We start from the raw sequence: 20,359 nt of genomic DNA, 5'->3' as shown, positions 1-20,359 counted from the left end.
ATGCTGGTTTTTTTTTTGTTTGTCAATTTTTTTTAATTTTTATTTTTTGTGAACATACTGTACAGAGGGGTTACAATTATATGGGCAAGATAATGAGTATGCTGAAGTTTAAAGCTGAGAGAATGGATATTTAAAATCCTGAGTGGATTTGGGTGCTGGTGGCTCACACCTGTCATCCTAGCTACGTTGAGACCTAAGGATCATGGTTCAAAGCCAGCCTGGGAAGGAAAGTCCGTGAGACTCTTACCTGCAATGAACTACTAGAAAACCAGAAGTGAAACTGTGGCTCAAGTGGTAAAGTGCTTGCCTTGAGCTGAAGAGCTGAGGGACACCGCTCAGGCCCAGAGTTCAAGCCCCATGACTAACAAAAAAAAAAATTGTGAGTGGAGGCCAGGTATGGTGGGGTGCAACTTGAAGTCCCAGAGACTTAAGAGGCTGAGACTCAGGAGGATTTTGAGTTCTAGGCCAGCCTGGGCTACATTGTGAGACACTGCCATGCCGGTAATCCTAGCTACTCAGGTGGCTGAGATCTGAGTTTGAAGCCAGTCAGGACAGAGAGTCCATGAGATTGCTATCTCCAATTAACCACCAAAAAGCCAAAAGTGGAGGGCTGGGAATGTGGCTTAGTGATAGAGTGCTTGCCTAGATGCATGAAGCCCTGTGTTCGATTCTTCAGTACCACATACACAGAACAAGCCAGAACTGGCGCTGTAGCTCAAGTGGTAGAGCGCTAGCCTTGAGCTGAAGAGCTGAGGGACAGCGCCAGGTCCACAACTGACAAAAAGAAAAAAGTGCCACAGTGCGTAGCTCCAGTGATAGGAACTGTCCAGAAAGTCTTGGTGAGAGACAAACACCCTTGACCTCACTCTTTTTTTTTTTTTAACAGGAGAGAAGAGGTATAATTCCCCCCTTTTAATTTAAAAATTTAGTGTTTTAACAGCCCGTTGGCTTGTTTAACAATTTCTTGTCCTTGCCGGGCGCTGGTGGCTCACGCCTGTAATCCTAGCTACTCAGGAGGCTGAGATCTGAGGATCACGGTTCAAAGCCAGCCTGGGCAGGAGAGACCGTGAGATTCCTATCTCCAATAAACCACCAGAAAACCGGAAGTGGCGCTGTAGCTCAAGTGGTAGAGCGCTCGCCTTGAGCTGAAGAGCTGAGGGACAGCGCCCAGGCCCAGAGTTCAAGCCCCACGACCAACAAAACAAAAAACAAAAACAAAAACAATTTCTTGTCCTTGAGGAATATAGGAAATACCTGTAGAGTGAAAAATCAGGTAAGATTTACAAAAAGTTTGAAAAGCTTGTCCGACATATCCCGGACCATTATCAGTTTTACTATGTTTAGGAAGTCCCATAGTGGCAAAGCAGAGTAGGGAATGGGCAATACAATGTTTGCTAGTCTCCCCAGCAAGAGGAGTAGCCATAATAAAATTAGAGTAGGTATATGGTAACATGGACAAAGCGAAGCCATCCAAAAGATGGAATCAGGCAGGTTAGTCTACTTTTTCCACGGTGGAGGTCCTGACCTCACTCTTGATCCAACCCTTCCCACTCCACAGTCCCTACCCCGCCCACAGCCCCGCCCCTCTCTTTCCAGTCTACGGGAGCAAAGTAAAAGGGAGCAATCTGCATATTCATGAGGCCTTTAGCCAATCAAAGCCCTGATAGTGGTGATAGCAGAGTGGCTTTGTGAATGAGCTGAAGTCACCTGACTTCACACAATGGCTACAAGGTTAATTTAATGTTACAAGAACTTGTCCTGCTGGGCTCTGGCGACTCACACCTGCAATCTCAAAGCCAGCTTGAGTAGAAAAGCCTGTGAGACTCTTCTCCCCACTTAACCATCAAAAAGCTGTACGTAGAACTGTGGCTCAAGTAGTAGAGCACCAGCCTTCAGTGACAAAGCTCAGATACAGCCTCCAGGCCCTGAGCTCAAGCCCCAGTAACTGCACAGAGACAAACCCGACAAAAAGAGCCCAGCGGTCCCCCAAATTCTGCATTGAGAATTTCCAACTTCCTTAGATGGGCTCCCTTCTTGCCACAACCCCTCATCCTAAACGCTGGGTTTCTTTCCAGCCAGGAACCCTCAGTCTTCAGACACCAGGGGAAATCAGGTAAGAGTCGGCTTTTTAGCAAGTAAAACTTTTATTAAATAAAGTTTTTTTAAGTTTTCTTTTTCTTTTCTTTTTTCCAGACCAAAGAGAGGCATTTTTGGACATTTAAGACCATGCCACCCAGATACTGCCTCACAGGGTTATGTGGGGCCTCTCTTGGCACAAAATTCCAACCAAGTCAACGCAAATTTCCCTCCATGTCTTTTCCTCTGTATGTGTGTGTGTGTGTGTGTGTGTCTCCAAAAATTGGTCCAAGTTGAAACGTCATGAAATTACTTGTAGCAGAAATAAAGTACATTGTAGAAATCACACAAGTCTGGGGTGTGGAGTATAAAAATGGTATTTACAGCCGGTAAACGTGAACTAGTTACGCACAGCAGCACACACACCCCAAGCAGCCGGGGAGGGCTTGGCAGGCAAAGGGGGGGAGGGGGGGACACGGGGACACCCCCCCCACCTCGCGCTGCCACCCCCCCACCCCGGCATACACTTTCACACGGACACAGACTGGACACAGGCACGCAATAAGAATCGCAGGACAATTATCAAACGCTGGAATTATCGAAACAAGTTGGTCAGAAGTTTTTTTGTGTTTTTTTTTTCCTTTTCCTTTTTTTTTTCTTTTTTTGCTGTGGTTTTTGGTGGTGGTGGTTTTCTGTCTGTTTGTGGGGTTGTTTTTTGGCAGTCAATAGATTTTGGTAGAAACAGAAAGGATTTGTTGTTGTTGTGTGTTTTGTTCTGCTTTTGAGCATCTTTAGGGAAGCCAGGGGGGTCTCCATTTGGCACGAGAGAGGCCCCTCTGGCTGGACGCTGGACGAAGTTGGCGATGTGCTTGCTCTACAGGGGCGCCCTCCCCCCACCCCAGCCCTCCCTCCCCCCACTCCCAGTTAGGAAACAAAAATCCATTATGCTTTGAATTTCTCCTTTTTTGTGTTTTTTTTTTTTGCTTTGTTTTTCTTTCCCCCTCGTCTTCTTTGTACCTGCTCAGAAAGACCCAAAAAAGAAAAAAAAAAGAAAAAAGAAAAAACATCTCTGTAGAGGTATGAAGGTCACGATCAAGTTCACGGTCTCCGATCAAGGGGTCAGGCTAGGTTGGCAAATCCAACACACTTGGCAATCTTGGTTCCAAGACCTTGAAATTCCAGGCTGGTGATTGAGGCAGGGTGGATGGCTGCCTGCCCTTGGGAGGGGGCAGCCAGGGGCGGGGGGCTCACCCAGCCCCTGTCTGTCCCCGACAGAAAGCTAAGGACAATCGGTCACACGGGTAAGGCTATGACTGAGGGGGGGGGCAGAGGGGGAGCCAAGAGGGTCTCTTTGTGCCGATATCCGTGGAAGCAGAGCCCTGGGATATGGGGACAGGGTGGGGGGAGGGGTTCGAGTCCCGTCACTGAGCGCAGGGACCGAAGACGGCCAAAGGCCCAGGGCCTGCGGTCAGAAATCGGGGGTCTGGGGCCCAGAGTCCTGGAGGTATATCGTGTGGGCAGATTCCTGGATGAATGTTCCACTGGGGAGGTGGCGGGGTCCCCCTCCACCCCCCCCCCCCCCCCGCCCGAGACATGGGGCAGCATCAGCCGGCCCTTCATCCCCGCAGAGTGACGGGTTCGAGGTCAACCCTTGAAGGAAGATGTAAATATTTGGCCCCATGAACTATACTCCAAAAATATATAAACTGTCTCTAGCTCTCTATCTATACGCGTAGATATATATATATAGGAAAAGAAAAAAAAAAGTTCTGGTTTCTTTTGGGAAAGCGACCGAGTTGGGGCAGAGGGGTTAAAGAGATATCCCACGGTTGGGGGGCAGTGTGTGAACCCCACGGCTTCCCAACTCAGGGGCCCTCCCCACGCTCACGCCATGCCACCAGGCTCCTTTTCCTTTCTCTCCCCGCGCCACTTGGCTTCCGGTAATTTCACATTTTTTGGGGTGGGGTGGGGATGGGGAGTGGGAAGTGGGGGGGGGGCGAAGGGCACAAATCAGGGTGGGGAGGGGAAGGCTGGCCCCCAAACATGGTTGTCACTGGACAGGGGTGGGGGGATAAAGTCCAGGGTGGGTTGGACGTGGGAAGGGCATGAAGGAGAGGGACACAAGTTGGGGGGGTCTAGAAAGCAGAGGGGTTCCCCATGTTTTCCAAAAGAGCAGAGACCCCTCTTCTCTCACACACACACACCGAGCTTTGGAAGGACTGAGCATCGTTTCTGTCTCCGTCCTCCCCAATCCAGCGGGCGGCAGGCCTGGTCCCTGGCTGCTCCTCCGTGGCCGTGGCCCCTCGCAGCACGCAGCTGGCCAGCTGGGGCGGGCAGGCAGGCGGGCAGGAGCCGGCTGGGAGTTCCGAGCGCACGGATCGCGGCGAGCGGCCGGGAGGTTGGCTTGGGGCAGCCTGGTGTGTGTGGATGGACGAGTTCCCCACGGGCGGGCGGCAGGGGTGAGCGGTGACCGCGGGGCTGGCCGGGGCCTCACAGTCCAGAGCGCTTCACAGACACCCAGGGTGCCAAGGCCTGGGCCCGGCCCAGCCGGCACCAGGTTCCCAAACCAGAAGAATAAAGACTTTGTCCAGAGGTCTTTCAGTGAAAAAAAGAAGGGGGGGGCTGGGTTTCCAGGCTCAGCCAGGCCCATTTGGCAAATGAGACCCCCCTCCTGCCACAGAACCCCCCCTCCCCAAGAAACCGCTGATAAAGACAGCTGCCTCGGTGGGCAAAATTGCTGTGCATTTTTTTTGTGTGTCTTTTTCCTGTTTGTTTTTTGCATGATGGGGAGTGGGTGTCTAGTCCACCCCTTGGGCATGAATTGGACTAGAAGAAGCTGTGGCAGGAGGGGCTGGAGGGGGGGAGGGGAGCAGGAAGGCTGTCTCGGTATCACCCCCCCCACACACACACCTCAGCCCTGTTCCAAGCTGAGCTGTGCATTTTGGGGTTCAGTCTCAGGGTCCAGACTCTGGGGGAGGGGTGTGGGTGTTTCAAACACTATTTCTCTGATTTAGGACTTTTCGGTGGTAAAGCAACTAGACAGAAACTTCCCCCCATTCCCCTCCACCCCAGACCCACACTGGTCTCCCCAGTGAACTTCTATTCATCCCTCAAAACCCTCTCTGAGAAGGTTTCTGTTAACCAGCCCCTCCATGAGCCCCCTAGCCTCTTCCCACCTCCCCCAACCCTTCCCGGCCCTCTTCTCCAGCCCTGAGCACAGGGTTTTCTGGGGTCTTGTTGCTTTTTTTGTTTTTTCCCCGCAGCTGTGTCCCCACCAATTCAACTTGGGAGACTTCTTACAGCTTCCTGGGAGTATGGTCCCCCTCCCCTCCCCGCCCCGCCCCGCCCCCAGGGTTTGGAGAGAAAGCGCAGGGTGCAAATTGGGGTGGGACAAGACCAGGGCTGGGGGGGTGGGGTGGGGGGTGGGGCCGCCTGGCGGCTCACCTGGGCCACACCCACAGCCTCGGGGCGGCTGTGGGTGCGGTCAGTAGGGGTGTCCCAGGTCTTTGGGCCGCTTCAGCTGCACCTTGAGCCTCTTCATGCCGATCTGGAAGCCGTTCATGGCCTGGATGGCGGTCTGCGCGCTGGCGGGGTTGTCAAAGCTCACGAATCCTGCGGAGATGGGGTGAGGGGCATGCTGGTGGGCATGGGGGGGGGATGTCCGCTGCTCAGGGCGTGGTCCTTGGAGGACAGGCAGGCTGGCTGGGGGCACTCAGCAGCAACCCTGGCTTGGGGACTTGGATGCCTCCAGGGGCGGGAGGCTCCCTCCTTACCCCAGCCAACCCGTCTGACAATGGGACCTCCAGGTCCCATAAGGTCCCCCTCCTTCTAAGCCCGGGATGCCAACCCAGAATTCTCCCCTGGAGTAGTGGCCTCCTGTTGACGAGAGTATGGACTAGTTCCTTATTTGAGAATCTTCTACAGGACCCAAGAATATCTTTAGAGGCTGGAAGGTTTTTTGTTTTTTTTTCCCCTGCACAAAATAGATGGAAAAGTTGTTTCTACGTTGGCTGGGTATGACAGTTACGCCTGTAATCTCAGCACCTGAAGAGGCTCAGGCAGAAGGATCCCGAGGTCCTGGGATGCACAATGAGACCTTATCTCAAGACACCAAGGGCTCAGAGTGCGGCTCAGTGGTCAGTGCTTATCCCTCCCACGCCAAGGCCCTGGGCTCCTCCTTAGCCTGGCAAAGCAAAGGAGATGTCGGTGTTGAATGAAAGAAGTCCTTGAACAGACACCTGGAAAATGTTTGGCACACAGCAGGCGCTTCCCGAGTGTGCATTCTCATTCTAAACCACCTTTCTGGCACAAAGTAGGCGTGTTTTGTTTTGTTTCTTTTGTTGGTCCTGGGGCTTGAACTCAGGGCCTGGGCACTGTCCCTGAGCTTTTTCCTTCAAGCCTAGCGTTCTACCCCTTGGAGCCACAGCACCACTTCCAGTTTTCTGGTGGTTCACTGGAGATAAGAGTCTCACACACGTTCCTGCTGGGGCTGGCTTCGAACCACAATGCTCAGATCTCAGCCTTCTGAGTAACTAGGAGGACAGGTGTGAGCCACCAGCGTCAGCAAGATGGCGCTTTCTAAGTGCACACAGTAGGCTCTTCGGACGTGCACAGGGCAGGCGCTTCACACGGGCGGGCGGGCACTCACCGAAACACTTGCTCTGGTTGGTAGCCCGATCCATAAACACCTTGGAGGAGATGATATTGCCGAAGGGCAGGAACATCTGCGTCAGCTCCGTGTCGCCAAACTCCTGGGGGAGGTGGTAGATAAACAGGTTACAGCCTTCGGGACCTGCAGGTGGGGGAGAGAAAGACATAAAGCCCCCAAGGAGAGGAGGAGGACCCCGGGGAGGGGCGTGGAGGGGGTGAGGGCAGATGGGGGGAGGACGCCTTCCTGTCTCCGGATGCCAACAGCACCCAGCTGAAACCTCCAGCCCAGACCCCCAGAGAATCCCATCCTCCGTCCAGCACCAGGCCGCAATCCCCAGGACCATTTACGAGAGTCAGGTGAATTAGGTGAGGAACACAGAACGGACGCTTCTGTAAGTCAAGTGACGGTCGTGGCAAACAATTGGGGTGAGCACTGCGCCTGTCATCCAGCTACTCAGGAGGCTGAGATCTGAGGATCGAGGTTCAGAGCCAGCCTGGGACAGGAAAGTCCACGAGACTCTAATCTCCAATAAACTGCTCAGAAAGAGACGCAAGTGGTGCTGTGGCTCAGGTGGTAGAGCACCAGCCTTAAGCACAAAGGGGCTCGGGGACAGCACCCAGGCCCTGAGCTCAAGCCCCAGCCCCAGCACAATATGATAATAATAATAATAATAATAATAATGGGGTGACAGACTGGGGTGTAACTCTGTTACCAGGAATACACGGCGCTCATGATGCCCTCAGTTTGATCCTTAAGACCAAGGAAAAGAATACAAACTCAAAAATGCTCAGGTGGGAGGTATGGCACCAGTACCAGGGGCGTGGCTCAAAGCGCCAGGGGCGTGGCCCAATAGATGGGCGTGGCTCGGGTTGGGGTGTGGCTTAAGCAGTGGGCAGGGCCCAAGCAGGTGGGTGTGGCTCGAGCCATGGGCGTGGCTCAAAAACGTCAGGGGCGTGGCGGGGGCGTGGCTCCATGACCAGAAACCCGAAGTGGCGCTGTGGCTCAAGTGGCAGAGCGCTCACCTTGAGCTGAAGAGCTGAGGGGCAGCGCCCAGGCCCAGAGTTCAGGCCCCACGACCGACCAAAAAAAAAACTAAAAAACTAAAAATAAAACACAAATAGTTTAAAACCTCAGTAATCTCCAGGCACAAACAGTCCCAAAACCTGTTACCGATTTCAACCCAAAAGGTGACCTGTGTCCAGCCCTGCTGCCCACAAGCCAGGGAACCTCTTTGTCCGCGATGAATCGTCTCCTCCAAGAAAATAAATCCGAGCCGGGCGCTGGTGGCTCACGCCTGTAATCCTAGCTACTCAGGAGGCTGAGATCTGAGGATCGCGGTTCAAAGCCAGCCTGGGCAGGAGAGACCGTGAGACTCCTATCTCCAATAAACCACCAGAAAACCGGAAGTGATGCTGTAGCTCAAGTGGTAGAGCGCTCGCCTTGAGCTGAAGAGCTGAGGGACAGCGCCCAGGCCCAGAGTTCAAGCCCCAAGACCGACAAAAAAAAAAAAAAAGAAAATAAATCCGAGACTGTACACTGGTAACTCAAACCTTACGTAAGGCACACCCCCACCGCTGGGCCACGCCCAACGCGCTGGAACACGCCCCCAGGGTTTAGCCACGCCCAGTGCCGCTTGAAACATCCTCGCAGGGCCTTTTGCCTACAGTTACCTATGCAATTCGGTCTCCAGCTTCTGGCTCTAGCTGACATCCACGCCCCCCCCACAGCTCAGACCACAGGTGCACTCTGCCAGGCCCACCTTGGTGCGGGTTTTTGATACAATCTTGTAACTTTTTGCCCAGATTAGCCTCGAATTGCATCCACCTATCACACCCAGTATCTCTAATGCTTCTTTTTCTTTCTTTTTCTTAACTGTACTAGGGTTTGAATTCAGAGCCTTTCCTTTGCTAAGCAAAGCATACTCCACCCCCCCCCCCACACACACACTGATTATTTTTGAGACAGAGTCTTACTTTCTACTCAGGTTTGTGCCTAAAACCACGGTCCTCCTACTTTATACTTCCAGTTGTCGCTGGGACGGCAGATATAAGCCATCACACCCAGCTTCTGTTGAGATGTAGTCTCTTAGGACTTTGCTGCCTTTGATGGCCCGGAACCTTGATCTACCCAATCTCAGCCCCCTATGTTAAGCTAGGATGACAGGTGCGTGGCACCACACCCTGCTCTAAGGCTTCTTTCTAATGTCGTTTGTTCCAACAGGCCTTGACTTATGACCGGGAAATTCTACATGCAACCTGAATTTTGTGTTGATGTACTATTTTGTCCCTTAAAAAGACACTTGAGTGAATGCAGAAAATTATACCCAGCTTAATAGAACATCATAGAAACACAGACCACACACACACACACACATCTTCCTGTGGGTGCTATGTACCCACCTGTTCCCATCTGGGGTCGTCCTTTTCTAACTGATTTCACAGCCAGTCCACAGAACTTACACTGCAGTCCTGCCACACATGCAAACTCCATTTCTTTTCTTTTTGAACTCAGGGCCTGGGTGCTGTTCCTTAGCTTTTTTTTCCCATAAGGCTGACCATTCTACCACTTGAACCACAGCCCCACTTCCGGCTTTCCTGATGGTTCATTGGAGATAAGAATCACACAGACTTTCCTGTCTGGGCTGGCTTCGAACCTCGATCCTCAGATATCAGCCTGCTGAGCAGCTAGGATGACGGGCGTAAGCCACCAGTGTCCAGCAAACTTCAGGTCCTTCTCAATTCACAGCACCATATCCAATGTAGGACGCATGCGTAGCTTCACTGCTTAATATGTATAAGCTGTGCAACTATTTCCTTGGGCTTCCTGGCTTGCTTTCTTCTTGAGCGTGTTGTTGCCAGCTTTGGGATGTGACACTCACCTGCTGTCCCCTCCCAAGCCCTGCAGTTTGGGTTTTGAGATTTTGCACATTGTGAGGTGACTTCTTGGAAGATGTACTGGGGAGGGGGGCATCACCAGGCTCTCGATCCACGGGGAGTGGGTCTCAGGCCCCCCTACGGGGGTCCCTCCCATAATTTGGTGTGGTATTTGCACTGAACCCAGCACCCCACACCCCACATCCCCCTCCCCCTGCAGGCCTTACATCTCTGGATGGCTTAAGACACCTGTGCCATGTCCCCATTGTTTTGTGATATTTGTTTAGGGGACTGACCACAACCACAGCAGGTCTGTACAAGTCGAATACAGATGCGATTGTTTTTCTGGGTATTTTCTAATGCAAGTTGCTTGAATCCACCACGCCCAACCTACAGGCCCGGGCCGCCCGCTGGAACTACCTTTCACCCATGCAGACCAGGGGCAGGGTGCAGTTCCAGCAGATACTAGGAGGAGGGCACCTGGGCTACGATCACCCCCCAAAAGAGGGGGGGAGGCAGAGATTTTATCACCTCTGGCGATGCCATTATGCGGTGGGGAAGCAGAGGGGCTGTGCCGGGCCTGAGAAATCCCCCCACATTTGTCCACGGTAGCTGCCAGTGATGGCTTTAGGCATAGAGCCCCCCTGGAGACATAACTGTCTGGCCTAGGATCGGAAAGCAACTGTCCCCTCAAAGCCTGGGAATCGCCTCTAGCCAACCCCTCCCCCTCCCGCCCCCCAGACACCTGGTTAGCATGCCCTATTATCACAAAAACTGGTCTTGAGGTGATGGGGGGGAGGGGAAGGCGTGGAGGGCGGGGCTTAAGATCTGGGAGAGGGTTGGGGTGGGGCCATGACAGAAGGGACAAGACTGAGGGAGGAGGGCCTGGGCCTTAGCTAAGGGGAAGGATGGTAGAACCAGGAACAAAAGGAAATGGCATGGGCGGAGCCATGGGCAGAGGGCGGAGCCACAGAGAAGGGCAGGGCCAAGGCGATCTTTCCCTGGAGAGCGAAGGATGGGGCGAGGCTTCGGGAGGGGCGTGGCCAGAGCAAAGGCACAAGGGGAGGGGAGGGAAGGGAGGAGAAGGGAGTGGAGGGGAGGGGAGGGCCAGAACTCAAAAAGAACTCAGTCCACAGTCCAGGCCCACGCTGCCACCCTGGCCTCGGGGAGTAGGGGGGCTTTTATGGCTACCCACCTTTCCCCAGGACACCCCAACTCCACAGTGGATGGATTCGAGGGAGGAAGGCAATTTTGTAGGTGCTGAGCACCTGTGCCACATGTGGGGGACAACTGTGTCTTAACTTTCCCATAACACCTCATGAGCCGGATGGACGCCTGTGTGGAGGATGAGGAAACTGAGGCACGGGACAGCTAGCCCGTCCGGATGAGGTTGCAGGTCAGAAAGGGTGGATTTAGACTTCCGCTCTTGGGCTCCTCCCTGCTCCCGGCCCTGCCTCCACAGCCGCGGCTTTGCCCGGAAGGGCTCAGTTTACCCCAGATGCCTCCTAGCGCGACAACCCCAACTTCCTAAACACGTGTTCCTCTCCCAGTCCCCTGGAGAGGCCCGGCCGGGGCCGCGGCTATTCACTCGGGCAGGCTCGGAGGGAGGGGGGAGATTCGGTGTCCCGAGGACGGACGGCGAAGGCCAGCCGCTGGGCTTGGCGCGGAACTCGGGCCCGCAGCCCCCGGGTCCCCGGGACCGGCCGGGCGGGATCTGCAGGGGGTCGGAGGGCGGGGCAGGCGCCCGGGGGAGGTCGCGGCCGCCTCACCTTCTCGCTGCTGCTGCTGCAGGAGGGGCGGCGGCTGGGGGACGCTGTGCGCGATGGGCGTGATGGCCGCGGTGGGGTACATGGCTGCGGAGACCGGAGCAGACACCGGCGGAGGCGGGGCGTGAGGCCGGGCGGGGCGGGGCCACGCGGGGGGCGGGGCCGGAGACGTGGGAAACAGCGGGGGCGGGGTTACGTCTCGAGGGCGGGGCCTGGCGGTGGGCGGAGCCGGAGGCGTGGGAAAGGGCAGGGCCAAATGCGTGGGAGAGTGGAGGCGGGGCTACGGCTTGAGGGCGGGTCTGAACTGGTGGGAAAAGGTGGGCGGGGCTACGAATGGGGCGGGGCCGTGGTGGAGGGAAGGGCCATAGGCGTGGGAGAGTGGAGGCGGGGCTACGGTTTGAGGGCGGGTCTGAAGCGGTGGGAAAAGGTGGGCGGGGCTACGAATGGGCGGGGCCGTGGCGGAGGGAAGGGCCATGGGCGTGGGAGAGTGGAGGCGGGGCTACGGCTTGTGGGTGGGGATGAAGCTGTGGGAAAGGGCGGGCCCGAAGGCAAGGGAAGTGGGCGTGGCCACGTCTCCAGGGTGGAGTTTGGAGGAGGTGGTCGGGGAAAGGGGCGGGGCTAGGACAGAAGTCGGGGCCAACGTAGCTCTAGCGCAGAGAGAGCCCGGGCCTTGACTAAGAGCAATTACTCCTAGGGCGGGATCAGAGTGGAGTTCGGAACCCAGGGACACGAAGTGGGCCGGGCCATGAATAAAGGGGTGAACCACAGAGCTAGGGCCAAGGGAACAAGAGTAAAAAGGTGGTGAAGGGGGTGCATGGTTTTAGCAGGGCGGGGCTTTAGAAGAGACGTGGCCTGCTTGAAGGCAGGATGTGAGAGGAGAGAGGGAGAAGAGACAGGACCAAGAGCTAGGATGGGCCAAGGCCACAGGTCCGCTAAGGGAGCCTCCCTAGACCATGAGAGGGCAGGACGGGACTAGGGGCATTCCTAAAGAGATGAGCTGTTCTCAGGACCAGGGACTGGGGAGTGTGTCCCCCCCAGTAGGCGGGGCCAGGGGCGGGAGGAGGGGCCTGAGCATCAGAAGGCAGGATGAGGAGGTCCTGAGGGGCGTGGCCGCGGCGGGCGTGGCCGCGGTGGGCGTGGCCGGGCTGCCTCCCTACCTGTGTACTGCTGGACTCCGGAGAAGGCAGGGTGGAGCGTCTCGGCCATGGTGGGGCTCTGAGCTGCGGAGCAGACAGAGGGGCTGAGTGGGGCGGGGTGGCGGAAGTCCTCTATCCACCTCCACCGAGACGCGGAAGGAGATCAGCCATCATCACCCCCCAGTTTCACCTCTCTGAATGCATCTGACCCCCCCCAGAATACAAGCTTAGAGGGATAAAGACCCTCCCATCCCACGCACACGGACACTCAGACAAAACAATGGTAGATTCGAATTGGGAGCCAGGTTTATCGGATTCCAAAGAGACTTCAGATGCCACCGAGAGACCCTCTGAGACCTGAGACCTTCTGACTCCCACTAGGAAAGTGAGGAGGGGCTGCCCAGGTCACCAAACTGGAGAGGTGTGGTGCCAGTCTCCATCCATAACCAACAGGAAAAAAAAAAAAAAGGCACAGGAAACAGGGCATGCAAAATCAAGTGAAATCCAAATAAGGTCTGGAATTTACTGTACCAAACCGAGGACAATTTCCTGTTTTCATTTGTTTATTCTTGAGGCAAGGTATCTCAAGAGAGCCCAGTTTTGTCTGGACCTTGACATTTCCCTACCTTTTGCCTCCTGATTGCTGGGATTACAGGTGTGAACACCCCTGTCTAACTTCATTTCCTGGTTGGGATGGTGCAGTATAGTCATCTACCTTGTTGCCCCATAGGTTTTGATAAAGCACCACAAAACTGGCGAAACATACAAGGTTTTTCCCTCTTGAGTTTCCAACAATAATAATTTTTTAAAAAAGAAGACCAAATCCACCTCAAAGGTAGAAATGACTGAATTCACATGTTTCGGAAGATGCTTGTCTTAAAACTATGGAAAGAAAAAAGTTGTACCTACAATTTATTAGAGCAGGGTAAAGCATGGTCTGAATTCATTTCAGTGAATGAATGTATGAATGTATGAATGAAGAGGTATGACACCTTCCAGCATGGCAGCAGCAAGAAATTAAGATTTACAACTCTGTCTTGTGTCCCTTGTGCTGTAAAGAGTTCATACTGGTTTTATGCTCAGTAGTTAATTCATCCTTTGATTGATGTTATTTGGCCCATTTCCTGAATGAGAATAATGGGAGCTCAGAGATTTAACAAGAAGTGAGTGAGGTGAGTCCCACCTGGAATCCAAGCTACTCAGGAGGCAGAGATCAAGAGGCTCACAGTTCCAGGCTAGCCACTCATCTCAACCAATAAACCAGGCACAGGAAGGTTAATCAGAGAACTACAGTTCAGTCTGCTACCTAGACATGATGTGAGCCCTTTTGTAAACAATAACAAAAGTGAACAGGGCTGGAGGTATGATTTAAGGGGTGATTAGCAAAGCCCTGAGTTCAAGCTCTAGTACCTCCAAAAAATAAATCACGAAGCGGGCACTGGTGGCTTGTGGGTGTAAGCCTGTCTACTCAAGAGGCTGAGGTCTGAGGATCACAGTTTGAAGCCAGTCTGGGCAGGAAAGCTGTTCTCTCCAATTAAACACCCAAAAAAGATGGGAGTGGAAGAATGGCTAAGTGGCAGAACGTGAGACTTGTGTGAAAAAAGCTAAAAGTGTGAAGCCCCAATACGAGCATGCACGCGCACGCGCGCACACACACACACACACACACACACACACACACACACACACACACTCTCTCAAAGAGAAAAGAAAGAAAAGAAAGAGAAACCTGGGGAGAATCACTAAACTGGAATTCAAACCCAGAACCGGCTGGATGCAGGGCTGGGTATCTTCCTGGCCACAGCTGGCGCACAGCTGTGCTCATAGCTCAGACCCCTCCTCTTCTCTTCCCTGGACACCGACCGGGGCGCAGGGACCCACCCCTGCCACTCTCCCCCACGCCTTGGAACCACCACCAATTACCTGGATAGGGCACAAGGCCATTGGCATACACGGTCTCCAGGGCGGGGTGCCCACCAGGGAAGGGCACGACTCCAGCAAAACCATTGGCGATGGGAGCCACCAGGCCGGGGACGGCAGTGCCCAGCAGCGGCGGCGAGTGCAACCCTGCGGGCGGAAAAGGGTCACCTTGGCTGCTGGCTGTGGGGAGGGCGGATCCCTCCCCACCCGCCCTCAGGGCCCTGGCCCCCGCTCACCAGAGGCAGGAGCGATGGGGGTGGCAGGCAGCCCATTAAGGCTGACGGCGCCAATCTGCTGAATGTGACAGGGTGAGAAGGCCACGCCGGGGCTCAGGTAGCTGCCGGAAGTGGACAGGACGGTGGTCTGCTGCTGCATGAGCTGGGGGGTGAAGAGGCGGTGGTCAGCAAGCTCAGTCCACCCCCCCCCCAGATCCTGGTTCACAGAGGGAGGGGGGAGGCCTGGTCTCTTAGTAACTGGGGTGGGGGAGTTGCATGCTGGGTATCTTGGATCGGGGTGCACTCAGGACTAGTCACAAATGGTGGCTCAGCCTGGGATCCAGGCTCAGAAGTGGAGCAGGGGCCAGTCTGGAATGAAGACTCAGCCTGGGATCAGGGCTCAGTTAGAAACTGAGGGTCAGCCTGGGATCAGCGTTCATCCAACTTAGATCTCTTTGAGATCAGCCTGGATTTGGAGGCTTAGCCACAATAGCACCAAGCTAGATTCGCAGCTAGGATCTGAGCTTAGCTGAAGGCTGGATCTTCATGTGTGATTAGAACTCAGCACCGTCAAGAGACAGCCCAAGGTTACAGCTCGGGGTTGAGGTTTCAGCCTAGGAGTGAGGCTCCATTGTTGGGCAGGGCCTAAGGTGGGGTGGGGGTGGGGATGGGCAGGAAACTGAGGCTCAGAATCAGCCTGGATTCTGGGGTTCAGCCACAATCAGGACAGGATCCTAGGCGACAGAGATCTGGTAAGAGACACAAGCCCTTCCCGCTAGAACAGAGGGAGGAAGACTGAGCCGGATACCCAATATCGTCTCAGCAGCCCTGCTGGACCCAGAGCCCAGCCGCTGGGGTCACTCACAGCCTGGGCGTAGGCACTGTACGGGCTGAAGGGCAGGGTGAGGGACGGCGTCAGGATACCCAGCTGACCGACCATCTGTTGCATGCGCCGGAGTGTCCTCTCCTTGTCTGTGTCGGCAAACTTGACCACCAGGCTGGAGGAGGCACCCTGCGGGGAGGGAGAGGAGGCCAGGAGGTAACAAGGACTCTGGGGTCCCCCAGAACCTTTCCAGTTCAGGCCCAGGGGCTGTCACACCCCTAGAGCAGGTCCTCAGCTCACGGAGCTGGGACAGAGTAGGTATTGATCAGCATCTCTAGCATGGCTGGGGTGCTAGGAGAAGCCGAGGAGCCAGGAAGCCACATACAGTGGCTCATGTCTGTAATCCCAGCTACTCAGGATGCAAAGAATAGGAGGATCGTGACAGTCTGGGTAAAAAGAAAAGTTATCAAGACCCCATTTCATAAAAGAAGGTAGGCATAGTGGCTCCTATCTATAACTCCAGCTATATACAGAGGCAAAGGGAGGGTGGTGGTTGGTGATGGTGGCTCAGAACGGCACTAAGCAAAAGAAAAAAAAAAATCAGAGGAGTGGCCCAAATGATAGAGCACGTGCCTAGCAAGTGTGAAGCTCTGGGTTCGAATCTCAGTAGCACCGAATGACAACACAAGCAAAAACTACTTTTTTTTGAGGGGGGGCAGTCGTGGGGCTTGAACTCAGGGCCTTAGCACTGTCCCTGAGCTTCTTTTCATCAAGGCTAGCACTCTACCACTTGCACCACAGCACAACCTCCAGCTTTTTCTGTGTGTGTGGTACTGCGGAATTGAACTCAGGGCTTCATGCATGCTAGGCAAGCACTCTACCACTGAGCCACCTTCCCAGCCCCAAGCAAGAACTCTTAATGAAGTCTCAAGACAAGCTTTCTATCCTAGACTGTGGCTCAGCCTCCACAAGGGACCCAGGCCTCATCTGTCCCCTCCTCACCCCTCCCCCCATTGATCTATAAGAATATTTTCAAGCTGGGCGCTGGTGGCTGGCTCACATCTGTAATCCTAGCTATTCAGGAGGCTGAGATCTGAGGATCATGGTTTGAAGCCAGCCTGGGCAGAAATGTCCGTGAGACTCTTATCTCCAGTTAACCTTAGAAAAAGCTGGAAGTGGAGCTGTGGCTCAAGTGGTAGAGCGCTAGCCTGGGGCTGAAGAGCTCAGGAACAGCACCCAGGCCCTGAGTTTAAACCCCAGGACTGGCACACACACACAAAAATTTCAACTGCCCGGTCTTGCTCTCTCCTTTGCTCTAAAATCCCCAGGGATCCCTATCGTCCTAGGAGAAAATTGGGGTCCTGGGCTTTGAGCCATCCCTCTGCCCTGACCTTTGTTCTTCTCATGCCCATCCGTTACACTGCGGACGCACACTCACAGTGTCACATCAAGCACACACCCGCGCTGTTTGCTATGACACACCACACAGCTTGCCTGAATATACCCCAGCCAGAATTATGCCTCCCGCCCCTACCCTGCCCCCCCTCCATGTCCTGTCCAAAAAAAAAAAAGTAAGGGGCTCGCACCCTCCATCCCCAGCTGTCACTCACCGGCATGGTCTGGCTGCCGTGCAGGGCGTGGATGGCTGCCTGAGCCTCAGTGTGGGATGAGAACTTTACAAATGCACAGCCTGCCCCAAGAGAAGGACAGAGGTGAGATGTGACAGCTCACAGGACCAGGGGAGTGGGGACCCAGAGCAGGGGGACAGGGAGCCTGGATGGCCAGAGATTGATCTTGAGGGGACAGCCAGCTGTGCACTCAGACACAGCTGGATAAGCGAGCTGACCCAGAGCAGACAGACACCACCCAGCCAGCCTAGGAGTAAGTCTGACCATAGTCACCCACAAATGCCCAGCAATTAGACGCCCAATGTCTAGTGGCTGGGCACCAGAGAGCTGTTTAGACAGATCACAGTGCGCATGAGGCAGGTGAAGCCCCAGGGACAGGCATGTCCCCAAATCAGAACAAGGGCTGTGACATCAGACGTCACCCACCAGCACAGAGAGCACAAGAGTTGAGATGGCTGTCATCAGATTTGCACGATTAAAACCACACACCACACAGATGCACAGACACACAGTCCTGTTGGAAGTCAGGCAGAAATACATAGAGACCCCAGCAGACACCCAGAAAACAGTCAGAAAAGCGACCAGAAACCCCCACACCAGAACAAAGCAGACGGCATGCCAGTGCCAGACAGGCAGACAAGCGGAGGCTCCTGGACACAGGGCACATTCAGCAGTGCAGGCTACATGGACAGAGGCCCAGGCCGATAGAGACCAGACAGACAGACGGATCGCTCCATTTAGTGGAGAGAAATCTAGAATTAGACTGTGGAGAGATGGTTTGCACCTTTGGGTGGGTTGTCAGACCAGAACGCGCTTCACTGAACACTTTGGAAGGCTAAATACTATGGCAATTCAATTCAATTTCAAATAAAAGTTTGGCAAATAGAGACCAACAGACAGGAACGGGCAGAGACAGGAGCCAGCCAACCAGACCCACGGAGACTCCACACCGAGCACTTGTGGGACGCTCAGGGAGCTCGGGATAGAAAGTTCTGGGAGCCCCTGACAGATGCAGAATCAGGTCTCAGCACTGCCCCGACCAGAGAACAGGCTCCGCCCACCGACACCGCCTTCCCACGGAATTGGCCCCGCCCACAGACCATCCTATTAGCTCCTCCCCCTCCCTAGATGCCCCACCCTCCCTGTAGCCCCGCCTCTCCAGCCCCGCCCTCCATGCGTCCCTCCCTGTCAGGTTGGGGACTCATTCCTGCCCCCTCCAGCCCCTAGCCATCCTGCCAGCCCCTCCCAGAGCAAGATCCCCACTTATCCTCTAACCTCACTCCAGTCCATGTCCCGCACCCCTTGGCGCAATCCAGTAATTCTGCTCCTTCAAGTCTCCAGCCCTGGCCCTCCCACAGCCCGAGGCAGTCCCATAATTCGGCCCCACCCCACCGATAGGCCCCGCCCCTTCTCCAGACCCGCCCCCACCACAAGCTCTGAAACACCCACTCTCCAATCACAAGCCTCCCACAGCCCCTGGCTCCTCCTATCAACTCTACCCCGCTCCCTTATAGGCCCCGCCCACTCTCCAGCCCCGCCACGCCCACAACCCCTGGAACAGGACCATTTTGGCCCCGCCCATCCTCAGGCCCCGCCCACCCGCTAGTCTCCTTCCTCCTACAGCCCCTGGAGCAGCCTCAGAATTCTGCCCTGCCTGTAGACAAGCCCCACCCAGCCTCCAAACTCACCCCTCCCACAACCCCTGTATTCCCATAGCTAGGCCCCGCCCCTTCGATAGGCCCCGCCCTCCCGTCAGCCCCTGATGTGGCCTACTTCTACACCGGCCCCACCCACGACCCCTGGAATCGTCCTTTTGGCCCCGCCCACCGGCAGGCCCCGCCTCCAAACAGGCCGCGCCCCGCCCCTCCCGCCGCAGGCCCCTCCTCCGGCCCCCGCCCGCCCCGCCCCGCCCGCCGCAGGCCCCTCCCGCCGCAGGCCCCTCCCCTGGCCCTGTCGCAGGCCCCTCCCCCGGCCCGCCGCAGGCCCCTCCCCCAGCCCCGCCGCAGGCCCCTCCCCCGGCCGCCCCGCCCGCCACAGGCCCCTCCCCCGGCCCCGCCGCCCCGCCCGCCGCAGGCCCCGCCCCGCCCGCCGCAGGCCCCGCCCGCCGCAGGCCCCTCCCCCGGCCCCGCCGCCCCGCCCGCCGCAGGCCCCTCCCCCGGCCCCGCCGCCCAGCCCGCCGCAGGCCCCGCCCCGCCCGCCGCAGGCCCCTCCCCCGGCCCCGCCCGCCGCAGGCCCCTCCCCCGGTCCCGCCCGCCGCAGGCCCCGCCCCCGGCCCCGCAGCCCGCCCCTCCCGCCGCAGGCCCCGCCCCGCCCGCCGCAGGCCCCGCCCCGCCCGCCGCAGGCCCCTCCCCCGGCCCCGCCGCCCCGCCCGCCGCAGGCCGCGCCCGCGCGCGCCCCCGCGGTCACCTTTGCTGCTGCCGTCGGGCCCCCGGAGCACGGTGCACTCGTCGATGACCCCGAAGGGCTGGAACAGCCGCAGCACGTCCTCCTCCGACTGCTGTTTATTCAGCATCCCCACGAACAGCTTCCGGTCCCCTGTGGGCGGAGACACCCCCTCAGCCGCGTCCCGGGCCTCCAGGATTTTTCCTGCTCTGCGGCGGGGCATGGACGGGGCGGGGGCCCCGGCGGGCGGGGGCTCGGCGGGAGAGGCCGCGCGGCGCTGCCCTCGGCGGCTGCACGGCGCCCGGCGATCACGGAGGAGGCAGCGCCATCCCCGGACCCGCGAGCCGCGTTGCCGTGGAAACCGGCCTCGGCAGCTGTCACTCACGGAGGCGGGAGGGGGCGGGAGCAGAGGCCGCGCCAGCGCGGGGAGGGGCGGTGGAGGGAAAAGCGGAGCCCAGGGGCCGGGAGCGACAATCGGAGGCCGACCGAGGACCAGAGAGAGGACCACAGAGGGGGCGGAGGGGGAGGAAGCGGGACACCCACACCTCCCTCTGCTCCGGTCGCACAGTAAGCCGCCAGAGAGAGAAACTCGCTCCCAACCCCCCAAAAAAGATGGGCTTTACCACCGGGCTCCTACACATACACCGGGGTCCTAACGGCCGTGTCCCACACCACCCTCCCTTCACACCCTGTCCCGGGCTGCTCTATCCCTTCTAAAAGCAAATCAAGGCAGGAGAGCACAGACACGCACCCCGATACGTCATCCAGGGCCCCACAGCCCCCTCCCCAGCTTGCACATCGCCCCCAGGTCCAGCCTCCGACAGCCAAGCACGCGCGCGCGCACACACACACGTGCGTGAACACCCGCACCCACGTGCGGGGCAGGGCA

General features: G+C 56.6%; 1 protein-coding gene across 21 annotated transcripts in view; it reads right to left on the bottom strand.

Annotated features, from left to right (window-relative positions):
• Window positions 1-5,489: 5,489 nt before the first annotated feature.
• Window positions 5,490-20,359, bottom strand: part of Celf5 (CUGBP Elav-like family member 5) — a 32,545-nt gene continuing 17,675 nt past the window's right edge. For 2 of the 21 annotated variants that reach the window (XM_042669888.1, XM_042669890.1), the window contains exons 4-11: window positions 19,495-19,623; window positions 17,071-17,150; window positions 15,503-15,649; window positions 14,659-14,800; window positions 14,426-14,569; window positions 12,503-12,586; window positions 11,370-11,453; window positions 5,490-5,688 (exon numbers count right to left, since the gene is read on the bottom strand). In XM_042669888.1, the coding sequence (XP_042525822.1) occupies window positions 5,561-5,688; window positions 11,370-11,453; window positions 12,503-12,586; window positions 14,426-14,569; window positions 14,659-14,800; window positions 15,503-15,649; window positions 17,071-17,150; window positions 19,495-19,623 (938 nt within the window). In that variant the 3' untranslated portion in view covers window positions 5,490-5,560. Of the gene's footprint in view, window positions 5,714-6,724; window positions 6,869-11,369; window positions 11,454-12,029; window positions 12,036-12,502; window positions 12,587-14,425; window positions 14,570-14,658; window positions 14,801-15,502; window positions 15,650-17,046; window positions 17,151-19,494; window positions 19,643-20,359 lie in introns of all 21 variants that reach the window. The other 19 variants (XM_042669875.1, XM_042669881.1, XM_042669877.1 and 16 more) reach the window with 19 other exon arrangements.

The sequence above is a fragment of the Dipodomys spectabilis genome, unplaced genomic scaffold (assembly GCF_019054845.1).
Source record: "Dipodomys spectabilis isolate Male_0828 unplaced genomic scaffold, ASM1905484v1 ptg000511l, whole genome shotgun sequence".
NCBI classification, from domain to species: domain Eukaryota; kingdom Metazoa; phylum Chordata; class Mammalia; order Rodentia; family Heteromyidae; genus Dipodomys; species Dipodomys spectabilis.
The sequence above is the reverse complement of the archived record's forward strand: the minus strand, read 5'-3'. Positions and strand labels throughout refer to the sequence as shown.